At 34.2% G+C, this 22,950-nt stretch overlaps 3 protein-coding genes across 3 annotated transcripts; all 3 read right to left on the reverse strand.

Moving 5' to 3' along the window:
- Positions 1 to 674: 674 nt before the first annotated feature.
- LOC309552851 (homeobox protein siamois-like) lies at positions 675 to 4,418 on the reverse strand (the record flags this gene model as incomplete). Its single annotated transcript, XM_082253762.1, has 3 exons — positions 675 to 863; positions 2,524 to 2,717; positions 4,082 to 4,418. The coding sequence occupies 3 exons, from the start codon at positions 4,416 to 4,418 to the stop codon at positions 675 to 677; spliced, it is 720 nt and encodes a 239-aa protein (XP_082109888.1).
- Positions 4,419 to 14,854: 10,436 nt separating this feature from the next.
- On the reverse strand, positions 14,855 to 18,012 carry LOC309552852 (homeobox protein siamois-like; the record flags this gene model as incomplete). Its single annotated transcript, XM_082253763.1, has 3 exons — positions 14,855 to 15,028; positions 16,243 to 16,463; positions 17,721 to 18,012. The coding sequence occupies 3 exons, from the start codon at positions 18,010 to 18,012 to the stop codon at positions 14,855 to 14,857; spliced, it is 687 nt and encodes a 228-aa protein (XP_082109889.1).
- A 1,608-nt stretch (positions 18,013 to 19,620) lies between these two features.
- Positions 19,621 to 21,754, reverse strand: LOC309552853 (homeobox protein siamois-like; the record flags this gene model as incomplete). The annotated part of the gene is made up of 3 exons (XM_082253764.1): positions 19,621 to 19,794; positions 20,697 to 20,917; positions 21,460 to 21,754. 3 exons carry the CDS (start codon positions 21,752 to 21,754, stop codon positions 19,621 to 19,623), a joined length of 690 nt encoding a protein of 229 aa, XP_082109890.1.
- Between the last annotated feature and the right edge of the window lie 1,196 nt (positions 21,755 to 22,950).

Here is a 22,950-nt window from a genome sequence, read left to right on the forward strand (position 1 = left end):
ACTGTCCACTGCTGGTGGCTTGGTTCTGCAGAGGCTGTACAATGCTTTGAACTTCCCCTGGGTGGGGAAATGGGTGGGGAATTCCATTGCTTGTAATGCAAAATAGCACTTACCCAGAAGTCCTTTCTTCTTTTAGAGAAGGTCATTTGCATTCTGGCATCTGCCAAGTTTTGTGTATTGAACAACATACACAGAAATGTTTTTGATGTTTTTGAGTTTGGGTGTCACCCATTCCTAGCATGCCATCCCATTTCCCACCTCACTTTCTGCACCTCAGGACTTTGATGTTGTACCATCAAATGAAATGAGGTGAAACTATGCAGATACCTTCTATGTATTACATGCATAAATATAACAACAGCTAAATATTGCAGTGGTAAAAAAAGTAAAAAAAAAACAAATGCAATGAAAACAGGGTGTCTTTTATTTTGAATTAAGTGCAGATAACAAGTTAATACAATATAATATAAAACTACATAACTATGTACAAATGTTTATGCTAATAATCTGTTTGAATATAGATTTTTTGAAGCAATGTTAGAAAGTGAGTATAAGTCCATCAAGTTTTTTCATCCTTAACACGCTTGACATTGGAATTCTTCCAGATGTGGACTCATGTACAATTTCTTTAGCCATATCACAACAATAGAATTCATATTTGACATATAATATTTTCAATATTGTTTTGAAGAAAAATTAAAGGACCACTGCATGTCCTTCAGGTTGCCCATTGTTCCACAGCTCCTCGCTAGGATTGGGTTATACTTCAAACTGTTGGATTTCCCTTCGGACCCTGAAGATCTCTGCTCTGGAAATTTATTGGTCTTGCAAAGATGTCTCGCTCTTCGGTTCTGAAACCAAACCTGAAAAAAAAAACAGAGGTTGTCAGATGTTAGTTAAAAAAATGTAATATACAATGGAGCAGAAACAAAGTAATATAATAATTTTTCTGCTTTAAGGTTGAATTTTTTTTTTAGTATGGCAGTGATAAGTTAAAGTGAAGGTCCAACCAAAACTTTTTATTAAATTTCAGGAGAGAGCGGGGAAGGATTACATCCTTTGTTGTTTTTTTTTGGGTTATCTGGGGTTCTATTAAGCCATCTATGTCCAAACTATGGCCCTCCAGCTGTTCAGGAACTACAATTCCCATCATGCCTAGTTATGTCGGTGAATGTCAGAGATTTACAATGCCTCATGGAAATTGTAGTCCCTGAACAGTTGGAGGGCCATAGTTTGGATACCCCTGTAAAACTGTCCATACACTTCACGTTCATGCGAAAATTCGTATGAAAATATGTCTGAAAATTGTCAGTACATTTGACAATTTGATAAATATTGTTCAAAAGTAATTAACAATTGAACTAGTTTTTAACATTTAATTTTGGAAGGAATGGACTTCACCAAACGAAAACCATATACATTGTTAGAAATATATTAGTTGGAGAAATATTTTCCATCCTGCTTCGTCGATCTTTATCATCGCTTGAAATTCTACTAGTGTATGGCCAGCTTTAGTGCCGGTTCACACTAGTACGACTTGTCAGGCGACTGGGTCAGCCTGACAAGTCGCGGACCGTCGCGGTCCATTGTGTAGTACAGGAACAGTTCTAATAGGAGCGACACAAGTCCGACTTAGAACAAGGGTCCTGTACTACTACAGGGCGACCTGGAGCGACTTGCATAGACATTCATTTTATGAAGTCCTTGCAAGTCGCGCCGAAGTCGCGGTGCACGCGACTTCACAGGTCGCTCCTGAAGTCGTGCCGCTTCAGTGTGAACCGGCACTTAGAGAAATCTCCCCTTTAATTTCTGTCTCAGTGACAATAGTTCCACCATACAGGAAGTCAAGGAAAATCTCAAACATCATCAAAGACAGAAATAAAAAATACTTTTAGCAGGGTAGGGGAGGGCTAGAAACCAGCTTAGTTTTTTCTCTCTAATGGAATCCCAGATAGCAGTAAAACCTTTCCTCCCCCACTCTATTCAAAACGAAAAAGGAAAAAAATGGGTGTTACTAATGAACATACACTTTAAATTATATATATATATATATATATATATATATATATATATATATATATATATATATATATATTATTTAAAGTGTATGTTCATTATATATGTTCATTATATATATATATAGTGTGAATTGTAAGATTTAAATACATATAAATTTCAAATTGGTGACTCTAATTTAATTTACTAAAGGAGCTAAGCATTTTTACTTTGAAAAATTTCAGCGTGTTCCAAGGGAAGTTTCGCTTAGCTTAGTGAATGCCGGGAAGCTGTGCTCACGTCAATCACCCAACTATGTGCAACCATGCATGAAAAAATTATATATATATATATATATATATTTATTTTTTTTTGCAAATGATTAGATATTGTCTGCAAATTAAATGTTCATGACATTCACTAAGCTAAATGAAACTATCCTTGCAAAGTGAAAATGAATGCTCAATTCCTTTTGTAGATCAGGGTCAGTGTGTGTAGACAACCTGAGATGTTAAGAAAATATATTACCTGTATTCTTGGTTCTGGGATTCCAGTACTATCTGCAATACGGCATCGAGTCACAAAGTCTGGGTATGGATTGAGATCAAACTGATTCTGTAGGTAGGCAGTCTGTTCTTTGTTGTAAACTGTCTTTTTTCTGGACTTGTGAATAGCTTCTGCAGAATTTTTGGTATTATCCATCTCCAATTCACACATCTTTCCTAGTGAGAAAATAAAGTGTAACTAAAACAATCCAAAAAAAAAAATACATTTTCTACAAAGTAATACCTGAAAAGGAAAAGTTAGCAAACAGATACCTTTAACCCTAGCAGATGCCGCAAACTAGTAAAAGAAACAAAAATCTTAAGGGTAAGCAATACACCATATTTTTAGATTTTAATAGTGACTTTTTTTGTTCCTTTTGGTGATAGAATCATGGGAAAAAAGGAATTTTAAGGACTGAGGGTCCAAATATAGAGGTAAAACACCCTTATTTCAGTTATTTTCATAGGGTGTTGCACTTAAAAAATAAACAAATACCATATTTTCCGGCGTATAAGACGACTGGGCGTATAAGACGACCCCCCCTAATTTTCATCTACCGGTAATACTTATACTTAGATTACCTTGGAGATATTATACTCGGCGTATAAGAAGTATAATACTTTTTGAGGTTCAAAAGTAGTCTTAAACGCCAGAAAATACAGTACATAAATAAAATTAGAATGTTTATAAAATTAATGCAAATATCAATGTATTATCTACATTTATTGTTAAATCTTATTTGCTTCAATAAAATGTGTTTGGAAAATAAAAAAGCCAAAGGAGCATTTTCTCCTCATGTCTTTAATGTGTTTAATGTTTTAAACGTGTTTAATGCTCTGCACAATGTATTATCTACATTTGTTGTTAAATCTTATTTGCTTCAATAAAATTTGTTTGGAAAAAAAAAAATGTATGCAAATAAATAAATAAAAAAAAGCTTAAAGCGTATGCCCAGCCCAAACATTTTTTCTTTATTTTAGACAAAAAAATAAAATGGTTTTCTTTATTAGAGTTTTGGATAGCTAGGACCCCTGTTATTTCTACCTGTCCCTGCTTTATGTTTTCAAATACTTCCTTTCTAGTAAAACATTATTAGCAGAACAGGAAGTGAGAGTAAATCCCTCTAATTGAGTCCCAGGTAGCAGCAAAAGCCAGGCATGGCTTCTAATCGTTCCCCACTCTATCCAAAAACTAGAAAAAAAGTTTTGTCTTGGCATACACTTTAAGGCCCTAATGCCACTTGCTTCATTTTTGGTGAAATTAAATGTGGAATACAAAATGTTTCATGAAATCTGAGCAACTATAATTAATGGCCCTAAACCTGAGCATCTGTATGCTGCTTCACACACTAATGGCCTATATTATTGGAATTATTGCAAGCAATTGACATGAATTATGCTTCTGGACTTCAAGAACTACAATTTCAAAAATGTAAAATAATATGTAGTTGTGTCATATTTATTCCCTATTTAAGCATATAAATAAGAATATGATGGAAATACAAGGATTAATAGGCAGAATGAAAATTACTAATACTTACTTTTTAATACTTTTTGGTTTTGATTGCTACTAAGATCTTCTTGTCTGTTCGTGCTTGGGGTAATGTTAGATATTTGTTTATTGAAACTTAGGTTGATGCTTTTGCCATTACCTTCTTCTTGTTGATAACCCAGATAGGAATAGAGTTCTAGCAGAGTCTGCTCTAAAACATTCGAGACCTTATGTGACTCTAAAATATTCATGATGGAAAGAAAGTTTGGCAGCTCTCCAATAGGGAAAGTTGGATAATTCAGATTCCTCAGGGGAGGAGACATTATTGGGTAGTCTTCCTCAAGAGATAGGACAGTGTAGATTATCTGATCAAGTTCTTGGTCCATGTCTGGTTACCCCCAGCTTCTCTTGGTGGAAATAAAATACCAGGCTACCCAAACTAACTTATATTGTCCGAGATGTGTATTGGGGAACAGAGTGGCATCTGCCTTTGATCTGCCCATGAGGTATGAGTGTAAACATTGTACTTTGATCCTTTACAGACCTTTACGCCCACCTCTCTTCTTTATTCTAGGGCTCAAAATATTGTGTTTGATATGTAAATAGCTTGATATTCATTTGTTGGGGAACAACCAGACATTCCTTTATGTTTTGCATAGACCCATTAGTTATGCAGAGACTTTTTATTACCAACCCAATTTTGAACTAAGCAAATGTACACTACCCTATGTATAAAAAATATAATAATTTATAATATAAGTAACTATGGTAAATATAATATACCATCAATATACTTAAGCTTAGTTAATAAATGTAACTATACTTTAATTAATAAATATTGCCCTCTAATGTCTAGTTATACTGCATGCAAAAGTCTCTACAAGAATTTCTAAAAAAATATCAAACCTCACTTTAATACTTATTAATTTAACAACAAATATAAATATGGTGCAATCATAGGAATATGCATTATTTGAAATAAATACAAGAAACAGAGTGGATTATTAACTTTAATATGTTTTATTACCTACAGGACAAAACTATTTTAACAGAAAATTTTAAACAGGCACGTACATTTAATATGTATTTTTATTATCTTCAAAACCAAATGATTCTGATAGTAAATTTAAAAAAAAAACCCACATAAAATTAATATTTGATTTTTATCACCTGCAGAACATAACTATTCTAATATAATATTTTAAAAAGGTACATGAAGTTAACTATATTTTTTATATCACCTGCAGAAAGAAACTATGCTGATGAAAATTTTTATAAAAACTACAAAAAAAATTATTTATTTTTTGATATCATCTGAAGTACAAAACTATTCCAATTTTGTGCATATATTTGCTAAATTAAAAATCAAATATGCTCAGATCTTCTTTGTTTTTTTTTTCACAAGTCAAAAGTTTAAGGCGCCTTTTCACAAATGTTCTTTTTCCTTTTTTTCTTTCAATGTATGGATATGTACAGCTATTTGAAATTTGATGTTATGCAAATTTTTTATTTTGGTATTTATATTTTGCTAGTTATTTTGTTTGGTTTTTTAGAAAACACCCATAAATGCTATACAGTTACTAGCAGATATGGAGATGACAACAAATAAACATTAAAACTCAAATTGCCTAAAATTATAATACATGTTATATGGATATTTTTGGGGCCTTTTGGTGGTAGGATCCTGGAAATGAAGTGATTTTAAAGGTTGAGGGGCCAAATATAGAGATAAACTACCCGTATTTCAGTTAGTTTAAGAGGGTATTGTAACTGTTGTACTTGTGTATGCAGATCTGATGTAAATATATTTAAAAAATAAATAAATGAGTAAATAAAACAAGAGAAAAAAATACAAATATATATATATATATATATATATATATCTATATTAAACACTAATGCAAATAAATCCAAAAAATTTTTTAAAGTGTATGCCCAGACTAAAAATGCTTTCTTCATTTTAAACAAAAAAGATAATGTTTTTTTGGTTTTTTTTAGAGTTTTGGATAGCTAGGGCCCCTGTTATTCCTTCCTGTCCCTGCTTTATGATTTTAAATACTTCCTCTCTAGTAAAACATTATTAACAGAACAGGAAGTGAGAGTAAATCTCTGTAATTGAGTCCCAGGTAGCAGCAAAAGCCAGGCATGGCTTCTAAAATTTCCCGACTACATCCAAAACTTGAAAAAAAAGTTTTGTCTGGGCTTACACTTTAAGGCCTAATGCCACTTGTTTCAGTTTTGGTGATAATAAATGTTGCACACAAAATGTTTCATGAATTCTGAGCAACTATAATTAATGGCCCTAAACCTGAGCATCGGTATGCTGTTTCACACACTAATGGCCTATATTATTGGAATTATTGCAAGCAATTGACATGAATTATGCTTCTGGACTTCAAGAACTACAATTTCAGAAATGTAAAATAATATGTAATTGTGTCTTATTTATTCCCTATTTAAGCATAGAAATAAGAAAATGATGGAAATACAAGTATTAAGGGGCAGAAAGAAAATTGCTAATACTTACTTTTTAATACTCTGTGGTTTTGATCTTCTTGTCTGTTCATGTTTGGGGTAATTTTAGATATTTGTTCATTGAAACTTGGGTTGATGCTTCTGCCTTTACCTTCTTCTTGTTGGTAATCCAGATAGGAATAGAGTTCTAGCAGAGTCTGCTCTAAAACATTTGAGACCTTATGTGGCCCTGAAATATTTATGATGGAAAGAAGATTCGGCAGCTCTCCAATAGGAAAAGTTGGATAATTCAGATTCCTCAGGGGAGGAGACATTATTGGGTAGTCTTCTTCAAGAGATAGGACAGTGTAGATTATCTGATCAAGTTCTTGGTCCATGTCTGATCACCCCCAACTTTTCTTGGTAGAAAAAAAATACCAGGCTACCCAAACTAACTTATATTGTCCAAGATGTGTATTGAGGAACAGAGTGGCATCTGCCTTTGATCTGCCCATGAGGTATGAGTGTAAACAGTGCACTTTGATCCTTTACAGCCTTTTGTACGCCCACCTCTCCTCTGTATTCTAGGGATCAAAATATTGTGTTTGATATGTAAATCGCTTGATATTCATTTGTTGGGGAACAACCAGACATTCCTTTATGTTTTGCATAGACCTGGTAGTTATGCAGAGACTTTTTATTACCAACCCAATTTTGAACTAAGCAAATGTACACTACCCTATGGATTAAAAAAAATGATAATTTATAATATAAGTAACTATAGTAAATATAATATACCATCAATATACTTAAGCTTAGTTAATAAATGTAACTATACTTTAATTAATAAATGTTGCCCTCTAATGTCTAGTTATACTGCATGCAAAAGTCTCTATAAGAATTTCTAAAAAATGTCAAACCTCACTTTAATACTTATTAATTTAAAAACAAATATAAATAGGGTACAATCATAGGAATAAGCATTATTTGAAATAAATACAAGAAACAGAGTGGATTAATAACTTTAATATGTTTTATTACCTACAGGACAAAACTACTTTAACAGAAAATTTTAAACAGGCACGTACATTTAATAGGTATTTTTATTATCTTCAAAACCAAATGATTCTGATAGTAAAATTTAAAAAACCCACATAAAATTAATATTTGATTTTTATCACCTGCAGAACAGAACTATTTTAATATATTATTTTAAAAAGGTACATCGAATTAACTATATTTCTTATTTTACCTGCAGAAGGAAAATATGCTGATAGAAATTTTTTAAAAACCACAAAAAAATGAAATATATTTTTCTTTGACATCTGAAGAACAAAACAATTCCAGTTTTTAAAAAGCACATAATGTGCATACATGTGCTAAATTAAAGATCCAACACGCTCAGGACAAACCTTGATTGTCTATGTTTTTTATCACAAGTCAGAATTTTAAAGCGCCTTTCCACAAATGTACAGCTATTTGAACTTTGATGTTATGCATTTTTTTCATTTGGGTATTTATATATTGCTAGTTATTTTGTTTGGTTTATTAGACACCCATAAATGCTATACAGTTACTAGCAAATATGGAGATGAAAACAAATAAAATTAAAGCTTTGAATACCTAAAATTATAATGTATGTTATACAGATATTTTTTGGGCCTTTTGGTGGTAGGATCCTGGAAAAAAGTGATTTTAAAGGTTTAGGGGCCAAATATGGAGTTAAATCACCCATATTTGAATTAATTTAATAGAGTATTGTAAACTTTTGTATTTGCAATGTGTATGCAGATCTGATGCAAAAATATAAAAAAAAATGAAATTATATATATATATATATATACAAACCCAATTCCAAAAAAGTTAGGACACTGTACAAATTGTGATTAAAAAAGGAATGGACTAATTTACAAATCTCATAAACTTATATTTTATTCACAATATAATATAGATAACATATCAAATGTTGAAAGTGAGACATTTTGAAATGTCATGCCAAATATTGGCTCATTTTGGATTTCATGAGAGCTACACATTCCAAAAAAGTTGGGACAGGTAGCAATAGGAGGCCGGAAAAGTTAAATGTACATATAAGGAACAGCTAGAGGACAAATTTGCAACTTATTAGGTCAATTGGCAACATGATTGGATATAAAAAGGGCCTCTCAGAGTGGCAGTGTCTCTCAGAAATCAAGATGGGCAGAGGATCACCATTTCCCCCAATGCTGCGGCGAAAAATAGTGGAGTAATATCAGAAAGAGGCTTCTCAGAGAAAAATTGCAAAGAGTTTGACGTTATCATCATCTGCAGTGCATAATATCATCCAAAGATTCAGAGAATCTGGAACAATCTCTGTGTGTAAGGCTCAAGGCCGGAAAACCATACTGGATGCCCGTGATCTTTGGGCCCTTAGATGGCACTGCATCACATACAGGAATGCTACTGTAATGGAAATCACAACATGGGCTCAGGAATACTTCCAGAAAACATTGTCGGTGAACACAATCCACCGTGCCATTCGCTGTTGCCGGCTAAAACTCTATAGGCCAAAAAAGAAGCCATATCTAAACATGATCCAGAAGGGTAGGCGTTTTCTCTGGGCCAAGGCTCATTTAAAATGGACTGTGGCAAAGTGGAAAACTGTTCTGTGGTCAGACAAATCAAAATTTGCAGTTCTTTTTGGAAAACTGGGACGCCATGTCATCCGACTAAAGAGGACAAGGACAACCCAAGTTGTTATCAGCGCTCAGTTCAGAAGCCTGCATCTCTGATGGTATGGGGTTGCATGAGTGCGTGTGGCATGGGCAGCTTACACATCTGGAAAGGCACCATCAATGCTGAAAGGTATATCCAAGTTCTAGAACAACATATGCTCCCATCCAGACGTCGTCTCTTTCAGGGAAGACCTTGCATTTTCCAACATGACAATGCCAGACCACTACTACATCATGGCTGCGTAGAAGAAGGATCCGGGTACTGAAATGGCCAGCCTGCAGTCCAGATCTTTCACCCATAGAAAACATTTGGCGCATCATAAAGAGGAAGATGCGACAAAGAAGACCTAAGACAGTTGAACAACTAAAAACCTGTATTAGACAAGAATGGGAGAACATTCCTATTCCTAAACTTGACCAACTTGTCTCCTCAGTCCCCAGACATTTGCAGAATGTTATAAAAAGAAGAGGGGATGCCATACAGTGGTAAACATGGCCTTGTTCCAACTTTTTTGAGATGTGTTGATGCCATGAAATTTAAATATGTTTCTTCATTTTAGAGAAAAATTAAAATGGTTTTCTTTAATACAGTTTTGGAAAGTTAGGACCCCTGTCATTTCTATTTGTGCCTGCCCTATCTTTTCAATTACTTCCTATCTAGTAAAACATTATTAGCAGAACAGGAAGTGAGAGTAAATCTCTCTAATTGAGCCCCAGGTAGCAGCAAAAGCCAGGCATGACTTCTAATCCTTCCCCACTCTATCCAAAACCAGAAAAAATAAGTTTGTATGCTGTTTCACACACAATAAGTGTGGCCTATATTATTGATAATTTTGCAAGCAATTAACATAAATTATACTTGTGGACTTCAAGACTACAATTTCAGGAATGTAAAATGCCATTGTGTCATATTTATGCCCAATTTATGCTAACAAATAGGAACAGGAATAGGAAATAAGAGGAATAAGAAAATTTGCTAATACTTACTTTTTTATTGTTTTGTGGTTTTCGTTGTCATTGAGATCTTCTTGGCTGTTCATCCTTGGGGTCATTTTAGATATTTGTTCATTGAAACTTGGGGGTGATGCTTTTGCCATTACCTTCTTCACGTTGGTAAACCAGAAAGGAGTTCTAGCAGAGTCTGCTCTGAAGCATTCAAGACCTTATGTGGCCCTATAATATTTATGATGGAAAGAAGGTTCGTCAGCTTACCAATGGGGCAAGTTGTATAATTCAGATTCCTCAGGGGAGGCGACATTATTGGGTTGTCTTCTTCAAGAGATAGGACAGTGCAGATTATGTGATCTAGTTTTGGGTCCATGTCAGATAACCCCAAGTTTCTCTTGGTGAAGTACCAGGCTACCAAAACTAACTTAGATCATCCAAGATGTGTATTGGGGAACAGAGTGGAATCTTCTTTTGATCTGCCCATGAGGTATGAGTGTCAATATTGTACTTTGATCCCTTACAGATTTTCACGCCCCACCTCTCCTCTATATTGTAGGTATCAAAATCTTGTATTTGATATGTAAATAGCTTGATATTTGGGGATCAATCAGACCTTCTTTTATGTTTTGCATAGACCTGTTAGTTATGCAGAGAGTACACTACCCTATGGATAAAAAAAAATAAATGATAAAATAACTATGGAAAATATAATTTACCATCAATTTACTTAAGCTTAGTTAATAAATGTAACCACTGTTTGTTTTAAAATATTGCCCTCTAATGTCTAGTTCTATGCAAAAATCTCTCTAAGGATTTCTAACAAATGTCAAACCTCACTTTAATACTTTATTTATTTGAATACAAATAGAAATATGCCACAACCATAGGAATATGCTTTATTTGAAATCAATACAAGAAACAGAGTGGAATAATAACTCATATTTTATATCATCTGCAGAACAAAACTATTCTATTAGAAAATTCAAAAAAAGGCACAAACATTTATTATGTATTTTTTTTTTATCATCTGAAGAACCAAACAATTTTGATAAAAAATGTAGAAAACTGTGCACATAAAATTATGATTTTTCTTTCATCCACAGACTATATATAATAAAAGGTTTTACCAAGGTACATAAAATTAACTGCATGATTTTTATATTACCCGAGGAATGAAACTATGCTGATATGTAAGCACATAATGTGTATATATGTGATAAATGAAAAATCAAACATGTTCGGGAGAAACATAGATCTTCTATGTTCAATGAGTGTACACATGGTCCTCCTCCTAAGAGGGAGGACCCTTACCCTGATCCCCCGGGATGTAAGGCTCCTAACAGGGACTGAGGTACTCACTGGCCCACCTGGCTGAAACCAGGAGGACCCCATTCTCTGGGAGGTCTGCCGAAACAGACCAACGTCAAGTGCTAGGTGGGGCTCCCCCAAAGGGAGACCTCATGAGAGAGGGAGGACCAGACCATAAGACCATGTACCCCTCCCCTCCCAAGACTTTCAAGGAAGGCCCGAGGACCAACACCCTACTAATCAGAGTAAGAAAGTGCACAGTGCAAGTGACAAAAACACACTTATACAAATAGGGAAAGGGAAGTGAAGTGCTTAATGCCAAAGTGCAATTTCATGACTGGCCCTTTGGCCAAGAAAAAAAACTTCCTCTGGTCCTAACCAAAAGGCCCGGCCCTAGAGGCAGGTGTGAAAAAAGTGTGTACATGGTGCAGTGACCTTGGTGCCAGAAAAACTCAAGATGAGCATCCCCACCTGTGAGATTTACGGCACCTCTGGGCTGCCACCCCCAGGGGCACATACACCACAGGCATCTTTCACAGCCCAGCCTTCCACCAGACCAGTGCCTCTCCATCCCTACTAGGAAGGTATGAAAGCTTAGAGAGCTTAGGTAGAGCCTTACTTACAACTGAGGACAAGCCTTGTGCACAAGGCCAAATTCAACCCAGGAGGAAAAAGGCATTCCCACCGCCCCCAACATTCCCACCTAATTACATCAAGGAAATACTAACTGACTCCCCAATTGCAAAAGGAAGTCAGGGTTCTTTCCCTAACAACTGATAAGAACAAAAAGAGCCAGTTTATTGTCCTTCAAGTTTTAGTGGGGTTGGACTGTGGCCAGTGGGAGTGGAAATTTTCCTGGCATTAGTGGAAATAAACCACTACATTTGGTATTAGTGGGAATAAACAGCTCCCCATGGTTGGTATTATGGGAAAGAATAGTGCCCCGTTGTTGGTGTCAGTGGGAGAAATGGTGACCCATTGTTGATGTCACTTGGCAGAATAGTGTCTCGTATCAGTGGGAGGAATAGTGCGCCAAGGGCCAGAAAAAAAGTCAAGCAAAGAACTACATCTGGCCCCCGGGCCACAGTTTAGAGACCACTGCCCTAAACAAGCAGTTTTGTAAATTCATTTAATTCAGTTCACAGTAAGTAATTCAACGAAAAATAAAAAACTTTTAAGTATTTGAAGAGCCAGAACTTTTTTTCCAAAAACATTTTGTATAGTGGAGGAAATGTTACAACCCCTGACAGATTTGTATTCCTGTCTATGTCCCCGCTGGTGAGAAACGCCCTCTCAATTTGATCTGATTATTGCCTTTTTAGTGTAGAAAGTGATGGAAAATATAACGTCTTTGACTTGTAACAGAAACAGAAAGTGAAAGGAAATCTTCTAATTAAGACGCCTTTTCTGGTGACATCTGGAAACAACTTCAATTCTCATACCTGTATACCCATTATGGACCAGAGCAATTTTTACACTTCCATTATGGGCCTGTTTTTTTGGTCATAACCGTGTATTAGGAAACAAAGTAAATCATACATTGACGTTGATTTACTAAAGAAGTATAGGCTGTTCACTTAGCAAAATTAATGTTCACATTGCAAGGGAACTTTCAGGTAACTTAGTAAATGATGCGATGGCGTGCCCACTTTCATAATCCAGTCAGGTTCAAGAAAAAATCCTGTTGTTTTTTAGTATATTTATATATTTTTTATATATTTTATTATTTTATTTTTTATTTTATATATATATTTTATATATTTTAAATTTTAGTATATATTCGTTTTTGTATTTTCCTTGCATATGAATGGGATATCTGAAAAGATAATTTTCACCACATTCACTAAGCTAACTGAAAATTCCTTTGCAAAACTAACATACTCTACTACCTTAAGAAATCAACCACTATAGTTTTTTTAGGGACAAAGTAGGCATTTTTTTGGCAATATGGTCTTGCAAATATTATTTTGTTTTCTATCCAATCTATAGGAAAAAAATGTAAGGAGTAAGATGTAAGAGATGCATCCAAAGAACTTTGTTTATATTTTAGGATAAATCCCATACATTCAAAATCCTTGAGTAGTTGATACAGGATATTACCTTGATTTGGGAGAATCCCCTTTAACTTCCTGTTGTGTCTCTAAGACAGGAAGTAAGGGGAAATCTCCCAGCAGGGCACAGACAAGAAAATAAAAAAATAGTGTTTCAACCCATTCCCTGCTCTAATCAAGTAAAAAAGTTTACTTTGATTTCTTACATTTGTTTTTATATATTATTATATTACTATGTTTATAATATTATCACACATATGTTTGGTAACAAAAATGTTCAATTAGGGCATTAATTCATTTTTAAATGTTTAATTAGGGAATTAATTCATTTTCACCTAGTAACAAAATTCCTGTCCCAGAATGACAACAGTCATTCAGCCTACTGTATCTCTGGAGGAGCAGTGTTGTCATCCTAGATTGTGTTAGAACCTCAAAACCTGCCCTCATTTCTTAGCGGTGGAAGGGGTGGGAGGTTCTGTAGTCCACAGAAGAGAATATTATTTGGGATTTGGAAACCGCTAGGGTAGTGTGTGTTGGGAAGGCAGGTTGCAAATTAAAAGCACCTACAATTACTACTTTTTTTGTAGAAAGAAGGTTTCTTTTAACCAAACACCTTTATTTCTAACTTCTAGGAGTTGACAATTTCCAAATTCTGAAAGAGCCTGTTTTTTTCAAAATCACCTTGTTGTCTTAGATGATTATCTTTCCTTCCACCATGGGTGGAACAGGTTTGTTATACCAAATTCAATTGATGGATTAACTTGGGTACAATCAGCTTGCCCATATATGGATCGAATTTTGTCCGGTCCCTGTAGAACCAGCCTAATTTTGATCTATGTACGCCAGGTTTTAGTCTTGGAATCTGAAGATGTATTTTTAGAGTTAACTAGAAGGTTTTTTTGTTTTTGTTTTTTTTTTTGGAAAAAGGAGAGAGATTTTTCTACAAAAGACTTCGGAGTTTTATTCCTTGGAGATGACTATCTATATGCAAAATCAGTATAATAAAAGCTCTGATCTTTGTGGAGAAAAAGAATCCTGTTTTGAGAATAACCTTTCTGTTAAATGCAAAATGTAATTGTTGAACTAAATACCATTTTTTAATTTTATATTATGCAACATAAAAACATATTTTGACCCTTCTCTGCAACTGTTTCAAAAAGTAACCAAGCTTTAAGATAATTAAAAAAACAGACAACACTTTTTACTAAATAATAAGAAAATATTTTATTAGAAGAATAAACTAAGTGCATGTAACAATATATCATTATTTCAATCATCATAGCTTTCAATCATATGCTAAATTAAAATAACATATAATAAGTCCTTGACATGGATTTGAAGCAACATTTACAGCATCCACGTGTTTCCTGGAATCTGGAAATGTCCATTGATTTGTACATTTTGGTATTCATTCTGAAAAATGCTGGAACGTTCTTCTGGAGTTGAGAAGTGTCTGCCTTGTATGTTTTGAGATTTCTTTTGTTTTATGAGATGTCTTGCTCGTCGGTTCTGGAACCAAATCTGTAACAGGTAAAAATGAATCACCATTAATCATCTATATATTCTACTCTTAATACAGTAAGCAACACCAAAAGGGACACATATAACTAGGGAATGTTTGGAATGTGGTAGCCGCATTTGTTTTCATTTTTCAGGACATTTTTTTTTTATGTTCAGTTGCTGATTTTGCCAGTGACACAATTCCCATCCTAAGGTGTCAATGCTCACTCACTGTACTGTTTCTATGGGGTAGCAGCATTGTCACCCTAGGACAGGAATTGTGTTAGGACTACAGAACATCTCTCTCTCCTCTTATCTGCATAGTATAGTTGGGTGGTGTGCTCTACTTCACAGGCGTGACGTATACAGTGCTGATAATGTTTGGGGTTTCATTGTGGAGTTATCAGGACACTACAGGAAGTTAAGTGATCACTGAATTTCTGGCAGGATCAACAAGCATGTCATATAATGGTGTTTGAAAGACAGGTCATTGTGAAATGTGAATTTATTGGAGGAAATTATTGAATATATATATATATTTTTTTTTAGTTAGCCCACATTTACCCTTTAAACAAAAAAGCTCCTCCTTTTTTTACAACTCTCTTTGATACAGCAGAGGAACCCTCTTTGTGGTATTATTTACACTACTTGAAAGACTGAATCATGACATTCAAAAATTCTCACACCAAACCCTTTTTTCAATTGTCAAACCACAATTCCAGATCTCTCCAAAATGTGGCAGCGGGGATGAAATCTGGAATTTCAGATCCCATTATTATAATATATAGTGGCTCCAGGAGAACCAGATGTGTTAGTCCCCATACACATTAGTCCGACTTGTAAGGCGACTTGGTCAGCCTGACAAGTCACGCACCGTCGCGTCCCATAGTGTAGTACAGGAATGGTTCTAATAGGAGCGACACAAGTTGCTCCGACTTCGAAAAAGGGTCCTGTACTACTTCGGAGCGACTTGCATAGACATTCATTTTATGAAGTCCGTGCAAGTCGTGCCGAAGTCGCGGTGCACGTGACTTCACAGGTCCCCCCTAAGTCGGATCGCCGTAGTGTGAACCGAGTCTAACTGTGCAATGGCAGTGTTAGTTAATCTACACTAAAACACATTTAAGAAAAACATAAGACAAAAAAGTTACAATACAGTAAAGTTTAAAATAGCATAATATACAACAAATGAATATTCAGTAAGAACAAAATTGTGGTAAAAATTATTTTCTAACCTGTATTTTAGGTTCTGAAATCCCGGTTATCTTGGCAATACGACATCTTTTTGTGAAGTTTGGATAGGGGTTACGAGCAAATTCATTCATCAGGAAGACGGTCTGCTCATTTGTGTAGTTTGTCCTCTTTATGCATCTTTTGTATGTGTTGGTGTTCTGGTATTCTTCAATCTTGTCTCTGAGTTGCTTGTATTGATCATTCCTGTCTACTTCCAACTTACCTAGAAACAAGCACAATGAGATGTTTTAAAACTATGAAGGTACGATATTTGGCAAAAAATGTACACTTAACATTTTGAAACTACAAAAAAAAGAAATTACATATATTATGCAATCACTTACTAGCATTAGCACAACAGTTTCTGTTTTTTTTTTTTTTTTAATTCTCCCTATAACCTACATTTATTACTTCTAAAAAAAAGGAGGTCTGTATGTACTCATGATGGATGGTGCTTGACAGAGGTTAGAACAACCTGCTCAGTGCCTATACACCTTCACAATGTAAATGAGCCTATACAGAGAGAATATTATGTGGTAAATACTGAATTATAAAGAAAAAAAATGTGTGGCTTACAATTACATTTTTCAGAACATTAAATTTTTTTTTTTTTTTTAAAGATTAAGTCAAATATCATGGGGAAGAAACACAACGCCACTCTGAGTGCAGTAACTTGAGGTTTATTTGCTAAAATCAATGGAACAAAGGGTACTCACAATATGGATAAAATAAAGGGCTCATGATAATCATTCCGGTCGGATCAGGATGGCTCGAGCGGTGACGGTTGCCAAGCTGTGAGCGGTAGCTAATCGCTCTTCCTGGTTCCGAGGACACACAGAAGCCACACCGTCGTCACTTCCGGTAGCGTGATGACGTCAGGGCGCCGGCGACGCGTCCTCGGAGCATTGATTTTAGCAAATAAACTTCAAGTTACTGCACTCAGAGTGGCGCTTGTGTTTCTTCCCCAGTTGGCTCCAAGCATTCTTCTAACTTGTCACTTAAGCTGCCTCAAGAGTGTCCCTTGGGATTTTTTACGGACTCCCCTTTTTATGGACCTTTTATCAACTTTTCATATATGGAACTATAATTGGATTTATATATGGACGTATCTATTATTTCTTTAATTTATTGACAACCTTTTTGGTCTTGTGTATAGTGCTACTTGTGAAGCCCTTGGTGAAACTGCATTACCCATTGTGCGCCAGCTGTTTTTGTTTTTTAAGTCAAATATCATGACAAGTGGATTTAAGAACTATAAAAAAAAACAATAAAAACTCAAACTGATAAACAGTATAGCTCAATTATGTTCTATTATAAATGGAAGTATAACTGGATCAGACAGACAGACAGACAGACAGACAGACAGACAGACAGACAGACAGACAGACAGATAGATAGATAGATAGATAGATAGATAGATAGATAGATAGATAGATAGATAGATAGATAGATAGATAGATAGATAGATAGATATACTTACGTTTTAATGGATTCTGATTAATGGTGTTCTTATATGGAAGTTCCTTAGGGATTACGGACTTTTTGGCCCATGCTTCTTCTTGGATTCCGAAGAGTGTGTACATTTCCAGCATCTTTTGTTGTATGATGGAGTTTTGTAGATCTGTTTGGATTTGTGTAGCTAAGAAATCATCAGGTGCTATGCATAGGGTGCTAGGAAAATGGCCCTGGAACCTCAGGGGAGGAGACATTGTAGGATAGTCTTCTTCTAGAGAAAGCACAGTGCAGAGAACTTGGTCCAGCTCAGTATCCATGTCTGCTCACCTTACTTAATTCTGTTGGAATGAGGGACTGGGGTCCTCAGACAACTTTTATTCCCAAAGAAATGTGGAATGGACCTGGGCCAGTGTTGAGGTGTAAACCCACTCAGTCCTTTGAAGTTTCTGTAAAGAGGAACTGTATCCTTTGATCCTATTTGGGTGCCTCACCCTAAAGATGCCTACTTACAACTCAGGACCTGGAATTATTATGTAAATATGTGTGTGTATTGGAAGTCAGGTTTGATGTCCCCCTTCTGTATGAGTTGTCACCTCAGCTGTAAGTTATCCATCACACAGTAGCATTTAACCAACAATATTTTAAAAGCCAAAACATTATATACAGTAGTCCATAATGTTTTTTTTTTGACATAATATATATTTTTTTATTGTTTTATATAAACAACATTTCATAATAACAAATTAAATATAGTGTTTGTAGCAATTCAATTATTTAGAATAAAATAGTTAAGTTGAAAAAAAAAATTAATGTTTACTTTTCTTAGCTAGTACTGTATTTATGTGAGACAGAAATCAAATGAAAATTAAGTTAGCCAATGAAAATTAGTTAGTTTTAGTAGTGTGCTCCATTAAATTTTCATTGGAAATCATGAAATGTGCAATTTAAAGTGATATTAAATATGTCAGGTTTACCTGATGTTCATGATGCTGTCTGCAACTAAGATTGTGCCCATGCTGTCATTTTTGTTCATGAATGAAAATCTTTCAATAAAATTTGGTGGAAATGAAATAATCTTGCTGTTTTAGACCCAGATGAAAATCCAATATGTAATTGTTTAACTAAATACTATTTCCTAATTTTATAGAAGATACAATGCAATATAAAAACTTTTTTTTTGACACTTTCGTGCAATTCTTTCAAAAAGTAACAACATTTTTAAGATGATTTGTAAAATAAAAAAGACAGCACAACGCCCAATTTCAAATTATTAGTATTTTATTATTTTAAACTAAGTGCATACCACAATATATCATTAGTTAGGTCATCATAGCTTTGTGTCACATACTAAAATTAAAAAACATCAAAGTCAAGCCCTTGACATGGAATTAAAGCTGCATTTACAGCATCCACATGTTTCCTGGGATCTGGAAATGTCCATCGATTTGTAAATTCTAGTATTGCTTATGAAAAATGTTGGGAAGATATCTGGATCTTGAGAACTCTTTACCCTGAATGTTTTGGGATTTCATATCTTTTAAAAGATCTCTCAAAATGTCTCTTTCAATAAAATATTATGGAAACAAAAAATCTTGCTGTTTTAGATTCAGAAAAAATTCCAATATGTATTTGTTGAACTAATTACTATTTTTCTAATTTCATAGGAGATAGTATGCAATATAAAAACATATTTTTTGACACTTACGTGCGACTGTTTCAAAAAGTAACAAAACTTTTAGGATAATATATAAAATAATAAGGATTGCACAACGCCCCATTTTAAATTATGAGAAAATATTTTATTATTAAAGAAACTAAGTGCATAATACAATATATCATTCATTAAATCATCATAGCTTTTTAACTATCACATACTAAAATAAAATAACACAAAATAAGTCCTTGGCATAGATTTGAAGCCGCTTTTACATGCTCCACGTGTATCCTGGGATCTGGAAATGTCCATTGATTTGTAGATCCTGGTATTGTGTCTGAAAAATGTTAGGAAGGTCTCCGGAAGTTGAGAACTGACTACCCTGAATGCATTGGGATTTCACATTTTTTGAGAGATGTCTTGCTCTTCTGTTCTGGAACCAAACCTGCAACACGTAAAAATAAATTCGCATTATTCATCTATATACTGTAATGCATACAAAGTTAATGTATGTTGTATAAAAAGTTATCACCAGAGGGATAAAAAGTGACTAGGGGGGATACTTGAATTGTGGGGACTGCATTCATTTTCATTTTTCAGGACATTTTTTTTTATGTTCACCCGGTGATCCAGCCAATAACACCCTTCCTGTCATAGGGTGATAACACTGAACACTGTACATTAACTTAGGAAGAACAGTGTTGTCACCTTAAGAAAAGAACTGTGTTATAACTACAAAACACCTCCCCCACTCCTTGTCTGCATAACACAGGTGGGATGTGTTCTGTCATTTACAGACATGGACTGTGCAGGGTTGATAACAATGGTTAAGATTTCAGTGCAAATTTAGTATCTCACTACAGGAAGCTAAGTGATCACCGGATTTTTAGCAGGACCAACAACATTTTTTAAGAGAGAATTTTGAAAGGTATATTGCAGAAAATAACTGAATATATTTTATGCTTTGCCCACATACACAACTCTCTTTGATACAGCAGATGACCCAACTTTATGCTGTTTTGTACAATACTTGAATGAATTAAGGATCACAGACATACACAACTTCTCACACAGAACTGTTTTCTCAGTTGTCAGGCCACAATTCCGGATTTCACCAAAAGGTGGCAGCGGGGATGAAATCTAGAATTACCGATCCTACTCTATAAAATGCAGTGACTTGAGGAGAACCAAATGTGTTACTGCACAGGGCAATGTTATTTAATTCCCATTAAACAAATATACAACATAAAGTTAAGTGATTGTGCTGTAAAGTGTAAAATTGTGTAATATACAACAACTTAGAAAATTAAATAAACCATTTTGTTAGAAAAGGAAACTGATTTTTACCTGTATTCTAGGTTCAGAAACCCCGGTTATCTTGGCAATACGACATCTCTTTGTGAAGTTTGGATAGGGGTTACGATCAAACTCATTCATCAGGAAGGTGGTCTGCTCCTTGCTGAAGTTTGTCCTCTTTCTACATTGTGGTTTGGAGTTGCTGTTCTGGAAATCCTCCAAATTGACTCGGAATTGCTTGCTTCCTTCAATCTCATCTTCTTCCAACCTTCCTAGAAATAAGCACATTGAGATTTAAATATCATGAAAACTTGATTTAGGAGATAGAAATAATAATAATAATAAAATAATAATACAATGCGATAATACAATAATACCAATTTTAGAAATTTAAACTGATAAATACATTGACAACTTAATAATTTACTATTATAAATATTTTCCTTAGAAAATGCAAGAGTTTAAATTGATATACTTTTGGCAAAATAGAATATTGCATTTAATATAATCATTATTTTTAAAATGGGATTTAAAAAAAATAAAAACAAAACAAGGAATGTTCAAATTTGTCTAAAGCTGTCCAAATAAAACTAAACTTATTAACAAAATGTAAAATTTAAACTGATAAACACATTGACAACTCAAAAATTTACTATTATAAATATTTTCCTTAGAGAAATATAACTGGATCAAGACAAAGAGGTGGATAGATAGATAGATAGATAGATAGATAGATAGATAGATAGATAGATAGATAGATAGATAGATAGATAGATAGATAGATAGATAGATAGATAGATAGATAGATACTTACTTTTGAATGGATTCTGATTATTGGTGTCCTTATATGCAGGCTCCTTGGGGATTATGGATTTTTTGGCCCATGCCTCTTGTTTGAGCCCCAAGAGGGTATAAATTTCCAGCAGCTTTTGTTGTAGGTTGGTGGAGTTTTGAAGATCAGTTTCTCTTTCTGTAAGTAAGAAACCATCAGGAGAGATGCATGGAGTGCTAGTGAAGTTATCCTGGAACCTCATGGGAGGAGACATTGTAGGATAGTCTTCTTCTAGGGAAATCACAGTGCAGAGAACTTGGTCCAGCTCAGTATCCATGTCTGCTCACCTGTTGGAGTGAGTGGCTGGAGGTCCTTAGACAACTTTTATCCCTGGAGAAATGTGGAATGGACCTGGACCAGCATTGGGGTAGAAACCCAAAGTCCTTTGAAGTCTCTGAGGAACTATATCCTTTGATCCTTCTCAGACACCTGCCTTATTACAGCTTGGTGTTACCAGTGTAGTAATTATTATGTAAATACGTGTATTGGAAGTCAGGCTTGATGTTCCCCTACTGTTGTTATCCATCACGCTTAGGAAATTATGTATGCATGAATTCCCCATTTGAGAATTCCAAACAAAACTATATTTTCCTTCTTTTATATATATATATTTTAATTACATACTATATATATATATATATATATATATATATATATATATATATATATATATATATATATATATATATATATATATATACAGTAGATATGTATGTGTCTTAGTAGATATCATTGTATGATATTTTTAAGTACATACAGTTGACCAAAAATAATAAGAGATACAAGAAATTATTTGAAAATAATTAACATTTTCAGTTTTTGTATATGTTTAATATACAACTATAACTAAGAATATTAACAAGTATTAATAAAAGTGATGATAAAAAAGTAAAATCATCATAATCATAAGTTCATTGTAAAGAATAATGATTCCTTGTTTATGTGTGGCACTTATTATCAAGCTGCTCACAGTCACTAGAGAAGGAAAGTTTTTACTGTAGGGTTACTGTAAAATAATATTATAATAGAGATGAAATATACAAAAAATAGCAAGAATAATGGAACATTGATGAAAAGTATATGAGATAGAAATGAGATACTGTATATAGATATGAGATAGATGCATGGGCTCTTATGAGAAAGAAAGAATGAAAGATAGACTAACTGATAGATAGATAGATAGATAGATAGATAGATAGATAGATAGATAGATAGATAGATAGATAGATAGATAGATAGATAGATAGATAGATAGATAGATAGATAGATAGATAGATAGATAGACTAACAGGATGGTAGATGAGTGGTAGATATGAAAATGAAATTATATTACTTTTAATAGATACTTTTTAATGGATTCTGATTAATGGTGTCCTTATATGCAGGCTCAGTTTCTCTTTCTGTAGGTACCACTCTGGTTATTTCCTATCTGGATATGTACAGCATCAATATATTTATTTGTTAGAACCAATT

This window comes from Pelophylax lessonae (assembly GCF_965119305.1).
Source record: "Pelophylax lessonae genome assembly, chromosome: 4".
NCBI classification, from domain to species: domain Eukaryota; kingdom Metazoa; phylum Chordata; class Amphibia; order Anura; family Ranidae; genus Pelophylax; species Pelophylax lessonae.